Here is a 14,903-nt window from a genome sequence, read left to right as displayed (position 1 = left end):
CTGAACTGTGTTACATGGACTAGCGGTGCGAGACGGGCAGGCCTCTGTGTTCCTCATAGCCAGTGCACCAGGCCATCACGTAACCTCCCCCAACACTCTTATGAGCATCAAACGGTCCTTCGGGAACAAGTCGACTACCCAACAAATAGGGACAGGCTAGCCCAGCCGTGGCTTCTTTTCCTCTTTTTTCTAACCAAAAAGAGTGGAATATGTTAACCGACTGGGGCCCATAAATGTCTACGTCGGGGGGTGTCACTCCCAAGGGGAAGACACCACGGAGACCACACCCCGCCCAGAGAAGGGGGGGGAGGGGGCGGGGGTAATTCAAGTGGAAATATATCACATGGTCTTACCGAGTCTTGCCGGAAGTATGTCATGTGGAGAAGTTGCCTGATACACTATATTGCCAAAAGTATTCGCTCACCCATCCAAATAATTGAATTCAGGTGTTCCAATCACTTCCATGGCCACAGGTGTATAAAATGAAGCACCTAGGCATGCAGACTGCTTCTGCAAACATTTGTGAAAGAATGGGCCGCTCTCAGGAGCTCAGTGAATTCCAGCGTGGTACTGTGATAGGATGCCACCTGTGCAACAAGTCCAGTTGTGAAATTTCCTCGCTACTAAATATTCCACATTCAACTGTCAGTGGTATTATAACAAAGTGGAAGCGATTGGGAATGACAGCAACTCAGCCACGAAGTGGTAGGCCACGTAAAATGACAGAGCGGGGTCAGCGGATGCTGAGGCGCATAGTGCACAGAGGTCGCCAACTTTCTGCAGAGTCAATCGCTACAGACCTCCAAAGTTCAAATGGCCTTCAGATTGCTCAAGAACAGTGCATGAGAGCTTCATGGAATGGGTTTCCATGGCTGAGCAGCTGCATCCAAGCCATACATCACCAAGTGCAATGCAAAGTATCGGATGTAGTGGTGTAAAGCACGCCGCCGCTGGACTCTAGAGCAGTGGAGACGCGTTCTCTGGAGTGACGAATCACGCTTCTCCATCTGGAAATCTGATGGACGAGTCTGGGTTTGGTGGTTGCCAGGAGAACGGTACTTGTCTGACTGCATTGTGCCAACTGTGAAGTTTGGTGGAGGGGGGATTATGGTGTGGGGTTGTTTTTCAGGAGCTGGGCTTGGCCCCTTAGTTCCAGTGAAAGGAACTTTGAATGCTTCAGCATACCAAGAGATTTTGGACAATTCCATGCTCCCAACTTTGTGGGAACAGTTTGGGGATGGCCCCTTCTTGTTCCAACATGACTGCGCACCAGTGCACAAAGCAAGGTCCATAAAGACATGGATGAGCGAGTTTGGTGTGGAAGAACTTGACTGGCCTGCACAGAGACCTGACCTCAACCCGATAGAGCACCTTTGGGATGAATTAGAGCGAAGACTGCGAGCCAGGCCTTCTCGTCCAACATCAGTGTCTGACCTCACAAATGCGCTTCTGGAAGAATGGTCAAAAATTCCCATAAACACACTCCTAAACCTTGTGGAAAGCCTTCCCAGAAGAGTTGAAGCTGTTATAGCTGCAAAGGGTGGGCCGACATCATATTAAACCCTATGGATTAAGAATGGGATGTCACTTAAGTTCATATGCGTCTAAAGGCAGATGAGCGAAAACTTTTGGCAATATAGTGTAGGTCCTACCCAAGGGGGAGGAGTTTCAACAAGCATGGTGACCAGGGGCAGAGGGGCCTCTGCCCAAGGATTAGCGGAAAATATATCACATGGGGTCACCTATGGGGAACCAGCGCATGTGGAACAACTACCCCAGTACAGGGCTTAGTTAGCACATGTACTGGGCCGGCAGCGAGTTTCTCCGCAAACTCATCTGCCACAGGGCTAAGGAGGAAAATCATCCAGGGATCACAACTTGTGAACACGACTGGGAGTCAAAGGCGCACGTCTTCACCTCATGGGAGGGGAAAGGCACTATACGCAAGCGGTACACCCAGCCAGCTGTCCCGAAACTTACCTGTTCAGACCTGACAACACATGGGATGAAATCGGCTCAACCCAGAGATTATAGAACCTCGCAAAGGTGTTGGGTGTCGCCCAGCCTGCTGCTCTACAGATGTCTGCCAAAGAGGCGCCACTGGTCAGGACTCAGGAGGCCGCTACACTCCTAGTAGAGTGGGCTCGTAGCGCCACGGGGGCGGCACGTCCTGAGCTTGATATGCCATCACGATGGTGTCAATGACCCAGTGGGCAATCCTCTGTTTGGAGACAGTGCTTCCTTTCTGCTGTCCACCAAAGCAGACAAAGAGCTGCTCGGAGCTTCTAAAGCTCTGCATGTGATCCAAATAGATGCGTAAAGCACGCACCGGACACAGCAATGCCAAAGCTGGGTCTGCCTCCTCCTGGGGCAGCGCTTGCAGGTTCACCACCTGATCCCTAAACGGGGTCATGGGAACCTTGGGCACATAGCTCGGTCGGGGTCTCAGGATCACATGAGAGTAGCCCGGACTGAACTCCAGGCACGTTTCACTGACAGAGAACGCCTGCAGGTCCCCTACCCTCTTGATGGAAGTGAGTGCAGTCAGGAGGGCAGTCTTCAAAGAGAGTGCCTTAAGCTCTGCTGACTCTAGGGGCTCGAAGGGGGCTACCCGTAGACCCCGAAGGACTACAGAGAGGTCCCATGAGGGGATGAGATGAGGTCTGGAGGGATTCAACCACCTAGCGCCTCTCAGGAACCTGATGATCAGGTCGTGCTTCCCTAAGGACTTACCGTCCACTGTGTTGTGGTGTGCCGCTATAGCAGCTACATACACCTTCAAGGTGGAGGGGGACAGCCACCCCTCCAGCCTTTCCTGCAGGAAGGAAAGCACCGATCCGACTGCGCATCTCTGGGGTCTTCGTGTCGGGAAGAACACCACTTAGTGAACAGATGCCACTTCAAAGCATACAGGCGCCTTGTAGAGGGAGCCCTAGCCTGAATGATTGTGTCTACCACCACGGGTGGTAGGCCACTTAGGTCTTCCGCGTCCTGTCCAAGGGCCAGATGTGGAGATTCCAGAGGTCTGGTCGCGGGTGCCAGATGGTGCCCCGTCCCTGAGAAAGAAGGTCCTTCTTCAGGGGAATTCACCAGGGGGGGTTGGGGGGGGTGTGGGTTGGCTGTCGCGAGGAGCATGAGGTCCGAGAACCATGTCTGGGTGGGCCAGTAGGGTGCTACTAGAACGACCTGCTCGTCGTCCTCCCTGACCTTGCACAGGGTCTGTGCAAGTAGGCTCACTGGGGGAAACGCGTATTTGCGTCCAGGGGGCCAGCTGTGCGCCAGCGTGTCTATACCAAGAGGTGCCTCGGTCAGCGCGTACCAAAACGGGCAGTGGGAGGATTCCCAGGAAGCAAACAGGTCTACCTGTGCTCAACCAAATTGACTCCAGATCAGCTGGACTGACTGGGGGTGGAGTCTCCACTCTCCCCTGAGCGTAACCTGTCATGACAGCATGTCCACTGTGGTGTTGAGGTCGCCTGGGATGTGAGTGGCTCGTAGCAACTTGAGGCGCTGCTGACTCCAGAGGAGGAGACGGCGGGCGAGTTTTGACATGCAGCGGGAGCATAGACCGCCTTGACGGTTGATGTATGCTACCATCGCCGTGTTGTCCATCCGGACCAACACGTGCTTGCCCTGGATCAACGGCCGGAACCTCCACAGTGCGAGCAGTACTGCCAACAACTCGAGGCAGTTGATGTGCCAACGCAGCCACGAGCCAGTCCAGGAGCTGGCGGCTGTGTGCCCTTCTTGGAAGCATCTGTCGTAACCACGAAGTGCCTGGAGACCTGCTCTAGGGGAACCCCTGCCCATAGAAATGCTAGGTCGTTCCAAGGGCTGAAGAGGCAGTGACAGATCGGCGTGACAACCACGCGATGTGTCCCGTGGCGCCATGCCCATCTTGGGACTCGAGTCTGAAGCCAGCGCTGAAGCGGTCTAATTTGCATCAACCCGAGCGGTGTGGCAACCGCAGAGGATGCCATATGCCCCAGGAGCCTCTGAAAAACTTTCTGTGGAACCGCTGTCTTCTATCTGAACACCTTCAGACAGTTCAGCACTGACTGTGCACGCTCGTTCGTGAGGCATGCCATCATCGAGACGGAGTCCAACTCCAAGCTGAGAAAGAGATGCTCTGAACCGGGGAGAGCTTGCTCTTTTCCCAGTTGACCCGAAGCCCTAGACGGCTGAGGTGCCTGAGCACCAGGTTCCTGTGTGCGCATAGTAACTCTCGAGAGTGAGCTAGGATCAGCCAGTCATTGAGGTAGTTGAGTATGCGGATGCCCACTTCCCTTAGCGGGGCAAGGGCTGCCTCTGCAACCTTCGTGAAGATGAGAGGGGACAAGGACAGGCCGAAGGGGAGGACCTTGTACTGGTACGCCCGGCCCTTGAAAGCAAACCACAGGAAGGGTCTATGTCGAGGTAAGACCGAGACGTGAAAGTACGTGTCCTTCAGGTCTCGCAATGAGGACAAGACCCATCCATGAATGATGTCTCCGCGTGGGCAGTGCCCAGACACATAAGACAGCGATCGTGGCCATCAGATGCGGAGAGATAACAACCGCAACCAGGAATAACACACAAACGGAAAGACGTCTTTAAAAAGACGTTCCGTGTGTGCCGCTCTTTTAGAATGAAAATATATTCTTTTTAGAATATACTCTTTTTGTTGTTCTGCCGAAGCGCCCAGGGGCGTTCTCTGCACTCCACGGGTGCAGAGGGGGAGAAGCCGCTGAAATGCGCCGTAAAATCCAGCAGATGAGGTGAATGAACTCGCGGATGAATTCAGCATCAATGAATAGAACCGCTCGGCTCCGAAGAGAAAATCTGAATGAGTGGTTGCATACCAGCTCCTTTTATACCCGTATGTCCGGGGGAGTGGCATGCAAATTCCACTCGCCATTTCCCATTGGCCTTTTTTCAAAGATCAGAGGTGTTTAGGGCTCCCAAGATTGACCCCTAGTGTCACTACATCGACACAACGTCGAGTGAGTGACAGATAGGGAACATTTATACATATAAATGATGCGATCCAAAGTGCATTTGAACAGCGGTGAAACACTTTCTTATGGTGTGTTTCATTCATACGAGCAGACAGAGAAGTAATTTTGAAGTAAGTTTGGAGCAGAAGAAATGGAAATAAACCTTGTGTAAATTGTCAGCTTTACGCTAAGCTAAAATGCTATTTCTAGCCATTTTACATGCACGTTACCAGGCACGATCATATTTTTTTTATCAAGAAAATTCACGTTGGATCATAATTTCTTTTTTTCTAGTAAGACCTTTGAAATTAGGGCAAAAATGTTATTCTTGATAATAATTTGTTTATTATTTCCTGTAAAAATATCTAAAAATCCTTAAAACAAGATCAATTTGATTTATCTTGTTTTAGAAACAACACTGCATAAGATATTTAGGTTTTTCAGAGAATGTATTTTTAACATGTGTATTTTGTCTTACTGTTCTGGCAGAGTTTTTATAGTCAAAACAAGTGAAAAAATCTACTAGTGCTGAAGAAGTAATCCAAAGTATTTAGAACACGTTACTGACCTTGAGTAATCTAATGAAATATATTACAAATGACATTTTACAGCATGTATTCTGTAATCTGTAGTGGAATACATTTCAAAAGTAACCCTCCTAACCCTGCACGCGGAGGGGTATTCACCGGCACGCCAGAAACGGCGAGAGAGGAGTAGACTATTTTATTATATAAATTCCGCACCTGCATTCCAATCTATGTCTTGATGTAATCCTTCCTCATGATCGCGCATCGTGTTTTCATGAGCTGAATGGGAGGCTAAACAAAAAGTTAAAATGTGACGAGACTGTAGTATACCCAACAGACTCGTGCAAGCTGTTCGCGCAACATGAGCCAGTTCACTTTCAGTTAATCGCGTGAGTAAACGCGCCCACTTTGCTTCGGTCAGGCTGCATGGATGACAGCCTACATTCTGTGTTTCATTTGTTTCTTTTTGCTTTCAGAACAACACGTGATGTAATAATGAAAACACTCAAAATTACATTAAACGATTAAAAGAGAAAACATAAACCCACATCGTGTGGTTCAAAAATCTTTTCAAGTCTATTCAAAATATAAATTAAACCTGGAAAGAAAGTTTTAGGATTTTGCAGGTGTAATTCACAGAAAAGGGCTAAATAGTTGATCGGCTTGTGATGCGCGAATGGCTTGCACATGCAACGTGAATCTCGTCACACTTTAATAGTATTCAGTCTCCCATTGAGCTGATGAAATCACGCTGCGTGATCATGATGAAGGATTACATCAAGATGTAGTTAGACATGCAGGTGCGAAAAACTTCATATAAATAAAATAGCCTGCTCCTCTCTCACTGTTGCTTGCGTGCTAGTGATTACATGATTACAATAACATAATATAAGAAATATTTAAGATTTCACACAATTTCAAGATCAGTAATCAAATAAACAAATTTGTAACATTACCTGTGTTAACTTATTTATACAAAAGGACAGGTTTTCTTTCATTAAAGTGGTTTCACAAGACACTCTGTGAAAATTCACATGCAGGATCATGATTATATCATAATCATCGGGTTTTGCACAAAATTTTCACTCAAACTGTTATGCTGATAATATCATTTGTAATGAAAAATAAAAGATTAAATGAGAAAAATGCAAAATAGAAGTGGACTCATACTTTGTAAAATCGCATACATTTGCATGTTTTTTTGTTTTTTTAGTTTTTTTTAGTTTTTTGTTGACCAAAAAAATGGCACTTCATGTCAAAAAGGTTGCCGACCCCTGGGCTATGGTGTTTTTTTTTTTTTTTAAAGGTTAAGCTTTAAGGTTGTCATTTCATTATTAGTTAATTTTTTCATTACTTATTTAATTTCAATTCTATCAAAATGTTGTCATGTCACTTTGCCTGAAAGAACACAACAGACCGTTTTATGCTGTCTTACACATGATTGACAAGTGGTCGGGAGGTGTAAATTTTGTTTGTACCAACTAACATTTTGAAAATATGAAAACGTTCATGAATCTGAAAATTTATGTCAGAACGGCTTTATGAACGATTTACACAAAAATTTGTTCTGCTCATGTTTCATGAATGAGGCCCATTGTTTCCAAACAGATTCCTGAATACACCCTCCGTTTTCCATTGGTCAAACAAACAGACAGTCCAGCCCCAAACTCACACCATTGGTTGAGCCAATGTTGCTGTGTTTGGGTGGACAGGCCACTCAAACAAACAAGAAAAACAAACAACAAAAAAGTGCTTCCCAAAAGCATCATAAGCCTAAGTAGACCTTAGAAACTATTGGTGCCAATGGTCAACTGAAGCTTGCGATGCTTTTGAGAATCACAGCCCTGATCAATGTTTGAAAGCGTTTAGGAGGCACAGTGTTTAAACTTTTTGGGGAAATCAGCCTACGAATGGTTTATTTCTAGTTGTCTCTGGATATTAACTTGGGACAGAAGAAATTATTTTAACATTGTAAAAATGACTCACCCCAGCTTTAAATCATAAAACGTCACCTGAGTAAACTACATACAGTGCTGAATCATAAAAAAATAAAAAATAAATGCTGTATTGGCTAAAGTCACTTTTGCATTGTATGTTGGCCCAATCCTTATAACAGACATTGAAAATGTTTAAATCTGACACTTATGATTCTCACTGATTGGAATTGTTAAATTTATTCAGTGAGAAAAACAGATGTCACGTCTTTGTTCCTACCTCCCACTTGTCGTCCTTGGTTTGTCTCTTGAGTTTAATGTTCCAGTTTTCAGCGCTGACCTCAGCACAATGAGCTATCGTCATGGCGACAGGATAGGACAAGCTCAGCCCTTGAGGGCCATACGTGATCTCTGGTCCTAATAGGATCTCACACCTTTCCTCTGATTGGGCTCTTGTAGACAAAACACAGTAAACATTAATTTATCAGAGAAATTTTCAAGAGAACCTACTCCACCCAAATTTATATTGCTCTCTTTTCTCATCAAATCAAAAGGAAAAAAATTTTTTTTTTTAATACATTTGCACTAGACCCCCTTGGCAAATAAATAAAACTGTCAACACATTTAGCAAAAATCAACAAAGTGATGAGACCAGAAAACAAAATACAATCAAATATACATTAACTGAAAAATCTCTATGCCCACAGACCTCGTTATCCTTCACAAATGATGGTGAAAACGGTCACATCTGTAGTCTACAGAATCATTAAAAACACGACTCGGAGAACCTTGATTTAGTGGAAAGCTACTGATTCTCTGAGGGCACTGGAGTCGTTTATGAGCTCCTGCATATTCATCAGTCACTGCTTATGATACTTTGGCCGTTATCGTTACCTTCCATCTTTTCCTTGTGGTAACCATAACATTAAACTCATTAATGAGGAAGAGTTAACAAAGGTTTTGGCCTTTCATGCAAATTTAAAGGAAAAAATAAGACAAAAAAAAAAAAGAAAGGAAGGAGGGGAGGGTGCAATCAAGTCTTTCTATATCACCATCGAACTACTTTGTTAGGGAACGTTTATGACAAACCTTGAAAGTCCAGAGCACTAGAACAGCAGAACTTGCTTTAAGCACTTTTACAGTATGCCCAAAGGACACCAAAAGCTTTTCTCAGTTAATCTGAATTTTTATTCAGCTGTACTGAAGAGGGAATAAGGACTAAACCTCTCTTTAAAGCCAATCAGCATGTCCTCTTATACGCTCACTCTCTCTCAAAAGTGTTCTTCTATTTACATCTAATTACTATTCAGGCATGTCAGATACGTAGGAACTTCTATGTGAGTCATTCCTTACTCAAGTTTAACATGAAGAGCCTGTATGAAGGACAATATTTGATGAAAGTTTGAAATGCCATCATTCAAGATGTAGCCCTTACCTACACAATTACTTTAAACTTAAGACGTGCCCCTCGCCCCCTCTTTCTCGATCTATTTGACACATGTATCCTTGAGAAGAAAGTCTGGAGTCCTTCAATTAACTTTTCAGTTGTGTACTTAAACTGCAACTAAAAATAGCTACTCAAAGGTATAGGTTTATTGTCTTTATGTAATACGTATTATACCCAGGCTATTTTAAAAGATTCAAAGAGAGAAAACTCTGCAATGCAATGTCATATAATTACCTGAAAATTTCATTAACATACCTCTCTGGTATTCACATCACAGAAACTTGTAAACAGGTATTTGGGTTTCATTGCAACACTCTGGTTTAAATTTTTCATGTGAGTCCAACATGAGTCAAGGCTAAGGGCGGATTACCTGTGCTACATAAGGCACACACTTTTGAGTGAGTAAATCTACACTCTAGTGCCTTAAGTGTTTTGTCATATTTTTTTACTACTCTCCATGTCCTCCTCCTTGTCATTATCCTCATCAAGGGCCTTATTCTGCCAGCTCCTAAGTCATTTGAGTCGCAGTTTTTATTATTTAAAAAGTCTGATGAGTCCCTGCTAAAAGGCCGGGCAGTAGAGTGCTGTAACGTTCAGGGACACTGTAGGGGACACACAGACTTAATGTTTTCATTTTGTATTTGTTCTTTCATTTGGACATTTGACTGTGACTTTTAACATTAGTTTGGCAAACTAATTGGTACCTCAACTTTAGAGATGTTTTAATGCTACTTTGGTTACGAATGCACATAATCTCTCGGGTTTGTACATGAATTATTCAATATTTTGACACTAAAGCTTTAAATGTACACTGCTTATAATTACTTGGTAATCTGGAGCTGAGCTTTAACAGTTTAAGTAAATGTCATTCCAGTTATGGCTTTATGGGACACAAACAATATAGTGTATAATCATAAATAAATAAAACAAAAAGAGAGAGAAACACAGTCCAAAATGGGATTTTTTTATTTTTTTTTTAAATAACTGGAATAAAAAATTGAGCTGGGATGAAACAATCTATAGCCTTACCAAGGACTTTGCATTGTAAAAAAATAAATAAAAAAAATAAAATAAAAATACAATACAGTGTAAAGCATTTTAATTATTTTTAAGAGTATTATTAGATTTTCACAGTGTCCTTACTTGGCTTTAATGTAGCTTGAATTGTATTGTCTTAGAAAGCTAATACATTATCTTTGTCTTAACATTTTGCCCTGAATGTGCTTTTGTAAAGATGCAGTCAGTAAGTTTTTGATTATGATTTGTTAACTTTTTATGTTTTAATTTATTTGTCCCAATGGACCCTTTTCACACTTCACGTTTGAAACATGTTAGTATAGTAGGGTAAACTTCTATAGCAGTGAATGGTAGACCACAGAAAATATATATATTTTTTGTTCCCATTTGCTCCAATAGCAAATGAAAAAACATCTATTATTATGCCTTCATGACATTCAATAAGAGGAAAGAATTGGAGAGCGCTGGATTATGACAGTCACAAGAGAGAAAGGTGCCTAAAGGTACTTAGACTTTATACTGATACCTACAGTATTGGAATGGATGCATAAAGTTTGTTAAATGCTTCTGTTGCACACCGGAGCTGTTAAAATTTTGTTTTGTTCTTTTCCATTTTTTTTTCTATCTCATACTACGCACATCAATAAAAAATTGTGAATTAATTCCCTACAAAATGTTGACGTGTTGTTGGTGGTTCGTGCTGGTGCATCTCGGACGATTTTCAACAGAGATATCGTTGCCGTTTGTCCTCACTGTGTGGCGTGGGAGCTGCAGGTCATCTAAGTTTGTTTCTCTGTTGAAACCAGCTGGAACTGCTTGTTTCGAAAACAAATTTCCCACTTCTATTCATTCTGCTTGGATTAGTGGATCACTCATACTGATCCATGAAATAACTTTTGACTATGCTGTTGAATCAGACTCTGTTGTCATGTTGTGCCTTTAGTACGTATATCTTATTTTTGTCATGAAATGTTTGGTTTGCTTGTTTTGTTTAAATCTACTTTCATGGTTTTTAAATCACCTTGAGCAGTAGAAAAGTGCTATATAAAGTAAACATTATTGTTAGTAGTAGTAGCAGCAGCAGTAACTTGGTCAAATAGCAATACATGGTTGGTCATGTGATCTCAAAATGACAGCCCCCAAGATGGGGGTGATACGCTCCATGTAGAATAAACCAGCATTTTCTAGGCCACTGATATGACAGAAACCTTTATCTAATTAGAGTGTACAAAATGTTATAATATTTGCCAAAAGTGCTATTCATTAATTTATGGGTTCAACTATTTTAATTAGGAAAAAAATTACTGAGTGCACCTTTAAGTCAATGCTTCAGTCTAAATCAGTGTTCTGTCAAAGAAATGGTAAACTATGACATCCTCATTTTGTACTTATTTGGTGTAATTCTTTCCTTCACCTTTCTGTGCTGTTATGAAGATATATTGAGTCTGGGCAATGACAGCCAGTTGTGTTGGATCTCCTTGAGGTTTGGCAGAGATATATCAAGACTTATACAGGGTCATTACCTTTACATGCTAAGAATACATAATACGCAATATTTAAAAATCTAAAACCTTCAGATTTACTCAAGAAAGTGAAGTGAAGAAAGAGTCAGGTGGGAGTGTAGACTGTGACTTACATATGTTGCAACAACTCACATAAAACTATCACTGTACATGTACATGTACATGTACAACATGACAAAGGAAAGGGAAGTTGCGGCTTTCATTTGCCCTTAGAGTACAGTGACATAATCAGGATTTAAAAAAAGACTTACACAACTCATAAATGTCAGTATCCACACTTGTTTGACTTGTTTGAGATTTTAAGGCATCACATGTTTGAGAATTAATATCTCTAGCATCCATAATCAGATCCCACTTTAAGGGGAGAGAGTCTTGTCAGTAAAGTCAACTCTGATATTTTCATTCCACATTCATTTGGAATCATTTGTTTCAAGTAAAGAGTCTTCTTTCTACAATACAGGAAGCTCAGTATGGGCTTTGGAATTCCCTGGACACCTTAAAGTACAAACTTACAATGTCACAAGCAAGGCTTCAAAGGACATGATTTACATTTACATGGAAATCTTTTGTGAGCGCTTTTTTATAATACAGTGATCATCTTCCCTTGACTCCTAAAGGTCTCATGCAAACTAGGTGCAAAACATGTAAATACATACACTCACTAAGCATTTTATTAAGAACACTATGGTCCTAATAAAGTGCCCGACGTGGTCTTCTGCTGTTGTAGCCCATCCGCCTCAAGCTTGGACATGTTGTGCATTCTTATATTCTATTCTGCTCACTACAATTGTACAGAGTGGTTCTCTGAGTTACTGTAGCCTTTCTGTCAGCTCGAACCTGTCTGGCCATTCTCCGTTGACCTCTCTCATCAACAAGGCATTTCCGTCTGCAGAACTACTGCTCACTGGATGTTTTTGTTTTGTTTTTGGCACCATTCTGAGTAAACTCTAGAGACTGTTGTGCGTGAAAATCCCAGGAGATCAGCAGTTACAGAAATACATAAACCAGCCCGTCTGACACCAACAATCATGCCACGGTCAAAATCACCGAGATCAAATTTTTTCTCCATTCTGATTGTTTAAGTGAACATTAACTGAAGATCCTGACCCATATATGCCTGATTTTATGCATTGCACTGCTGCCACACGATTGTCTGATTAGATAATCACAAGAATAAGTGGGTGTACAGGTGTTCATAATAAAGTGCTCAGTGAGTATATATGTGTATACAGAAATGATTGCAGCTGTAGTTATGATTTTTTTTTTTTTTTTTTTTTAGTTTTGTTATATAATGTATTAATGGATGCCCTTGAAAGACAATAGATAAATTGGTGAAAGTTGAAATCAAAAGCACAAAAATGCTTTCACATTAACTGAATGAATAAAAAGAATGTGTTTTTTAACATCAAAAGACAAGTATTTAACTTTCAATGAACATAGCCTTAAACTACTTCACTATTCAAATTTTTTTTAATCTGAGTCTCTCTGTTGGCATGATAAATGGATAAAATTTATATGAAAAATAATAACGTTTTATGAAATATGCCCATCATTTGAACATTTCTGTTTGAAGGCCGACTGCTTATGGAACAATGTTAGGTCTAGTTATACAAGCTTCCAGAACAGAAGAAATGTCAAATATTTCTAATTGAAATTGAAAAAAATAATTACTTTTTTTTTTTTTTTTAATCTGAACAGCAAGGGTTCAGAAAAAATGGCAGTACTTAAATAAAATACAGATCTGTCAATTTGAAGTCTTACCTTGACTCTCCTTGATTGATGAGCATGTGCATTTCCCAAGAAGTGTCCTCAGCAATCGCTCCTTGAGGAACCAGCAAACTAACTCCTTCAAAAACAACTGAGCATATCAGCACTGAGACACAATTTATGTGAAAAACACAGCTAGGTAATTCACAATACATTTAGAATCAGTGGCGTAACTTGGATTTTACGGGCCCCAGTGCAAAGAACCTGTCGGGCCCACTCCTTGCATCATGCCCGCAGTCCTTTTTATTGTTCTATTTGGTCAACCTTCACAGGCCCCCTCTCCCCCGGGCCCTAGGGCAGCTGCCCACCCCGCAGTTACACCCCTATTTAGAATGCTGTTTGTTGCCAATATGTGCATTTATTAACGCATTACAAGACTTAAAACAAAACATAATTCCATTTACTTGTATTTACATACAATATAAAAAGTGCCTGTATATTATATATCTGACCACAGCTTTGTGAAAGGTAAATATGTAAATAATATTCTCAGCAGCTGTACAGTAATTGTTTAGGAGTTTATATGACAAATACTTTGTAATCCTCTTCCACATCTTTATTAATATTAATCTGAAGAAAGTTATAGATAATGACACAAACCATCCTAACATTGCATCTTATGTGTTTTTATGTGGTTGGCCATCATTGTAACTACCACTTTAAATACATACACAAGTGAGAAGCCACTGAAAGCTAGTATCTGTCTTAAAGACCCTATGAAATCAAAATTAAAGTTTTGCTGGTTTTAGTCCATATTTACTAGTTTTAAGGTCCTCTGTAGTGTGCTTCTAAACACTGACAAAAATTATTTTTAGAATATATAAGCATTTAAAATCTACAGTCTCCGGTTAAACAGACCCAGTCAAATTCATAATGTCACAAAGAGCCTAGGAAACTTTGTCCAATCAACTACTTTCTGGAATGAAAACACACCCTCCCGCTACATCTGATCAGCGCACATGGCTTTGTTCTCACCTGCACTGATGATGCTTTTACGGGGCACATTAAAGGGAGCACATTCTATAATGTAGGGTCATTCCACACAGAATTTCCAAAAAGAATCACTTAAAAAGTGAGTTCTGAATGACCCCGTTATCACCTTTTAGCCCTCGGAAGCTCTCAAAGTGGAGGTTAATTGTCATCGAAGGGAATAAGGCATAGGGATGATCATTTTTGAATTGGGCATGTCAACGCAGGAGCTGGATGTGAGGAAATTGGCTGGAGTTTATTCATGTTTAGCAGGAATTTTCGGAGGTTCCTTGGGATGTACAGCACGAGTTGGTATTCTTTATTCTTTATAGTGATTCAAAACATTGATATATTGTGATTTTTTACACGCTTGTTTCTCACATATCTGTACTAAACTTGCACAACGGCTCCAGCCCTGGCGTAAGCAAAGGTACCAATAAAGCTGGAAGTGTACACAGTAAACATGTGTGTTGAAGCTTTGGCAATAATAATAATTAATGCCAATAAAGTACTTTGAAATTGAAGTTAAACAGTTTTTAAACATTTCTCATTCCTTTGAACTCTAAAAAACATAAATAGTCAGGTAAACTCATGTGTGAAAATCACAAACTTAAGAGCAAAGTTGTCATTCCAAAGACAGTCATAGCATGCACATGTCATACAAATTGTCCAGTAATCATTGACTGCCCTTCGAAAAGGCTGAATAGTTTACTTTGAGTGTGGCATACCAACACTTGACTGGT

The 14,903-nt window shown here is 41.6% G+C and overlaps 1 protein-coding gene across 1 annotated transcript in view; it reads right to left on the bottom strand.

The window, feature by feature from the left end:
* The window catches only part of unc5db (unc-5 netrin receptor Db), a 236,460-nt gene that overhangs the window by 14,929 nt on the left and 206,628 nt on the right, over positions 1-14,903 (bottom strand). Inside the window, exons 11-12 of the mRNA XM_051662360.1 lie at positions 13,186-13,270; positions 7,718-7,889 (exon numbers count right to left, since the gene is read on the bottom strand). Coding sequence (XP_051518320.1) covers positions 7,718-7,889; positions 13,186-13,270 — 257 coding nt within the window. The remainder of the gene's footprint in view (positions 1-7,717; positions 7,890-13,185; positions 13,271-14,903) is intronic.

Source organism: Myxocyprinus asiaticus, chromosome 3, assembly GCF_019703515.2.
Source record: "Myxocyprinus asiaticus isolate MX2 ecotype Aquarium Trade chromosome 3, UBuf_Myxa_2, whole genome shotgun sequence".
In the NCBI taxonomy this organism is placed as follows: Eukaryota; Metazoa; Chordata; class Actinopteri; order Cypriniformes; family Catostomidae; genus Myxocyprinus; species Myxocyprinus asiaticus.
Note: the sequence above shows the minus strand (reverse complement) of the source record. Positions and strands in the feature narration are given on the sequence as shown.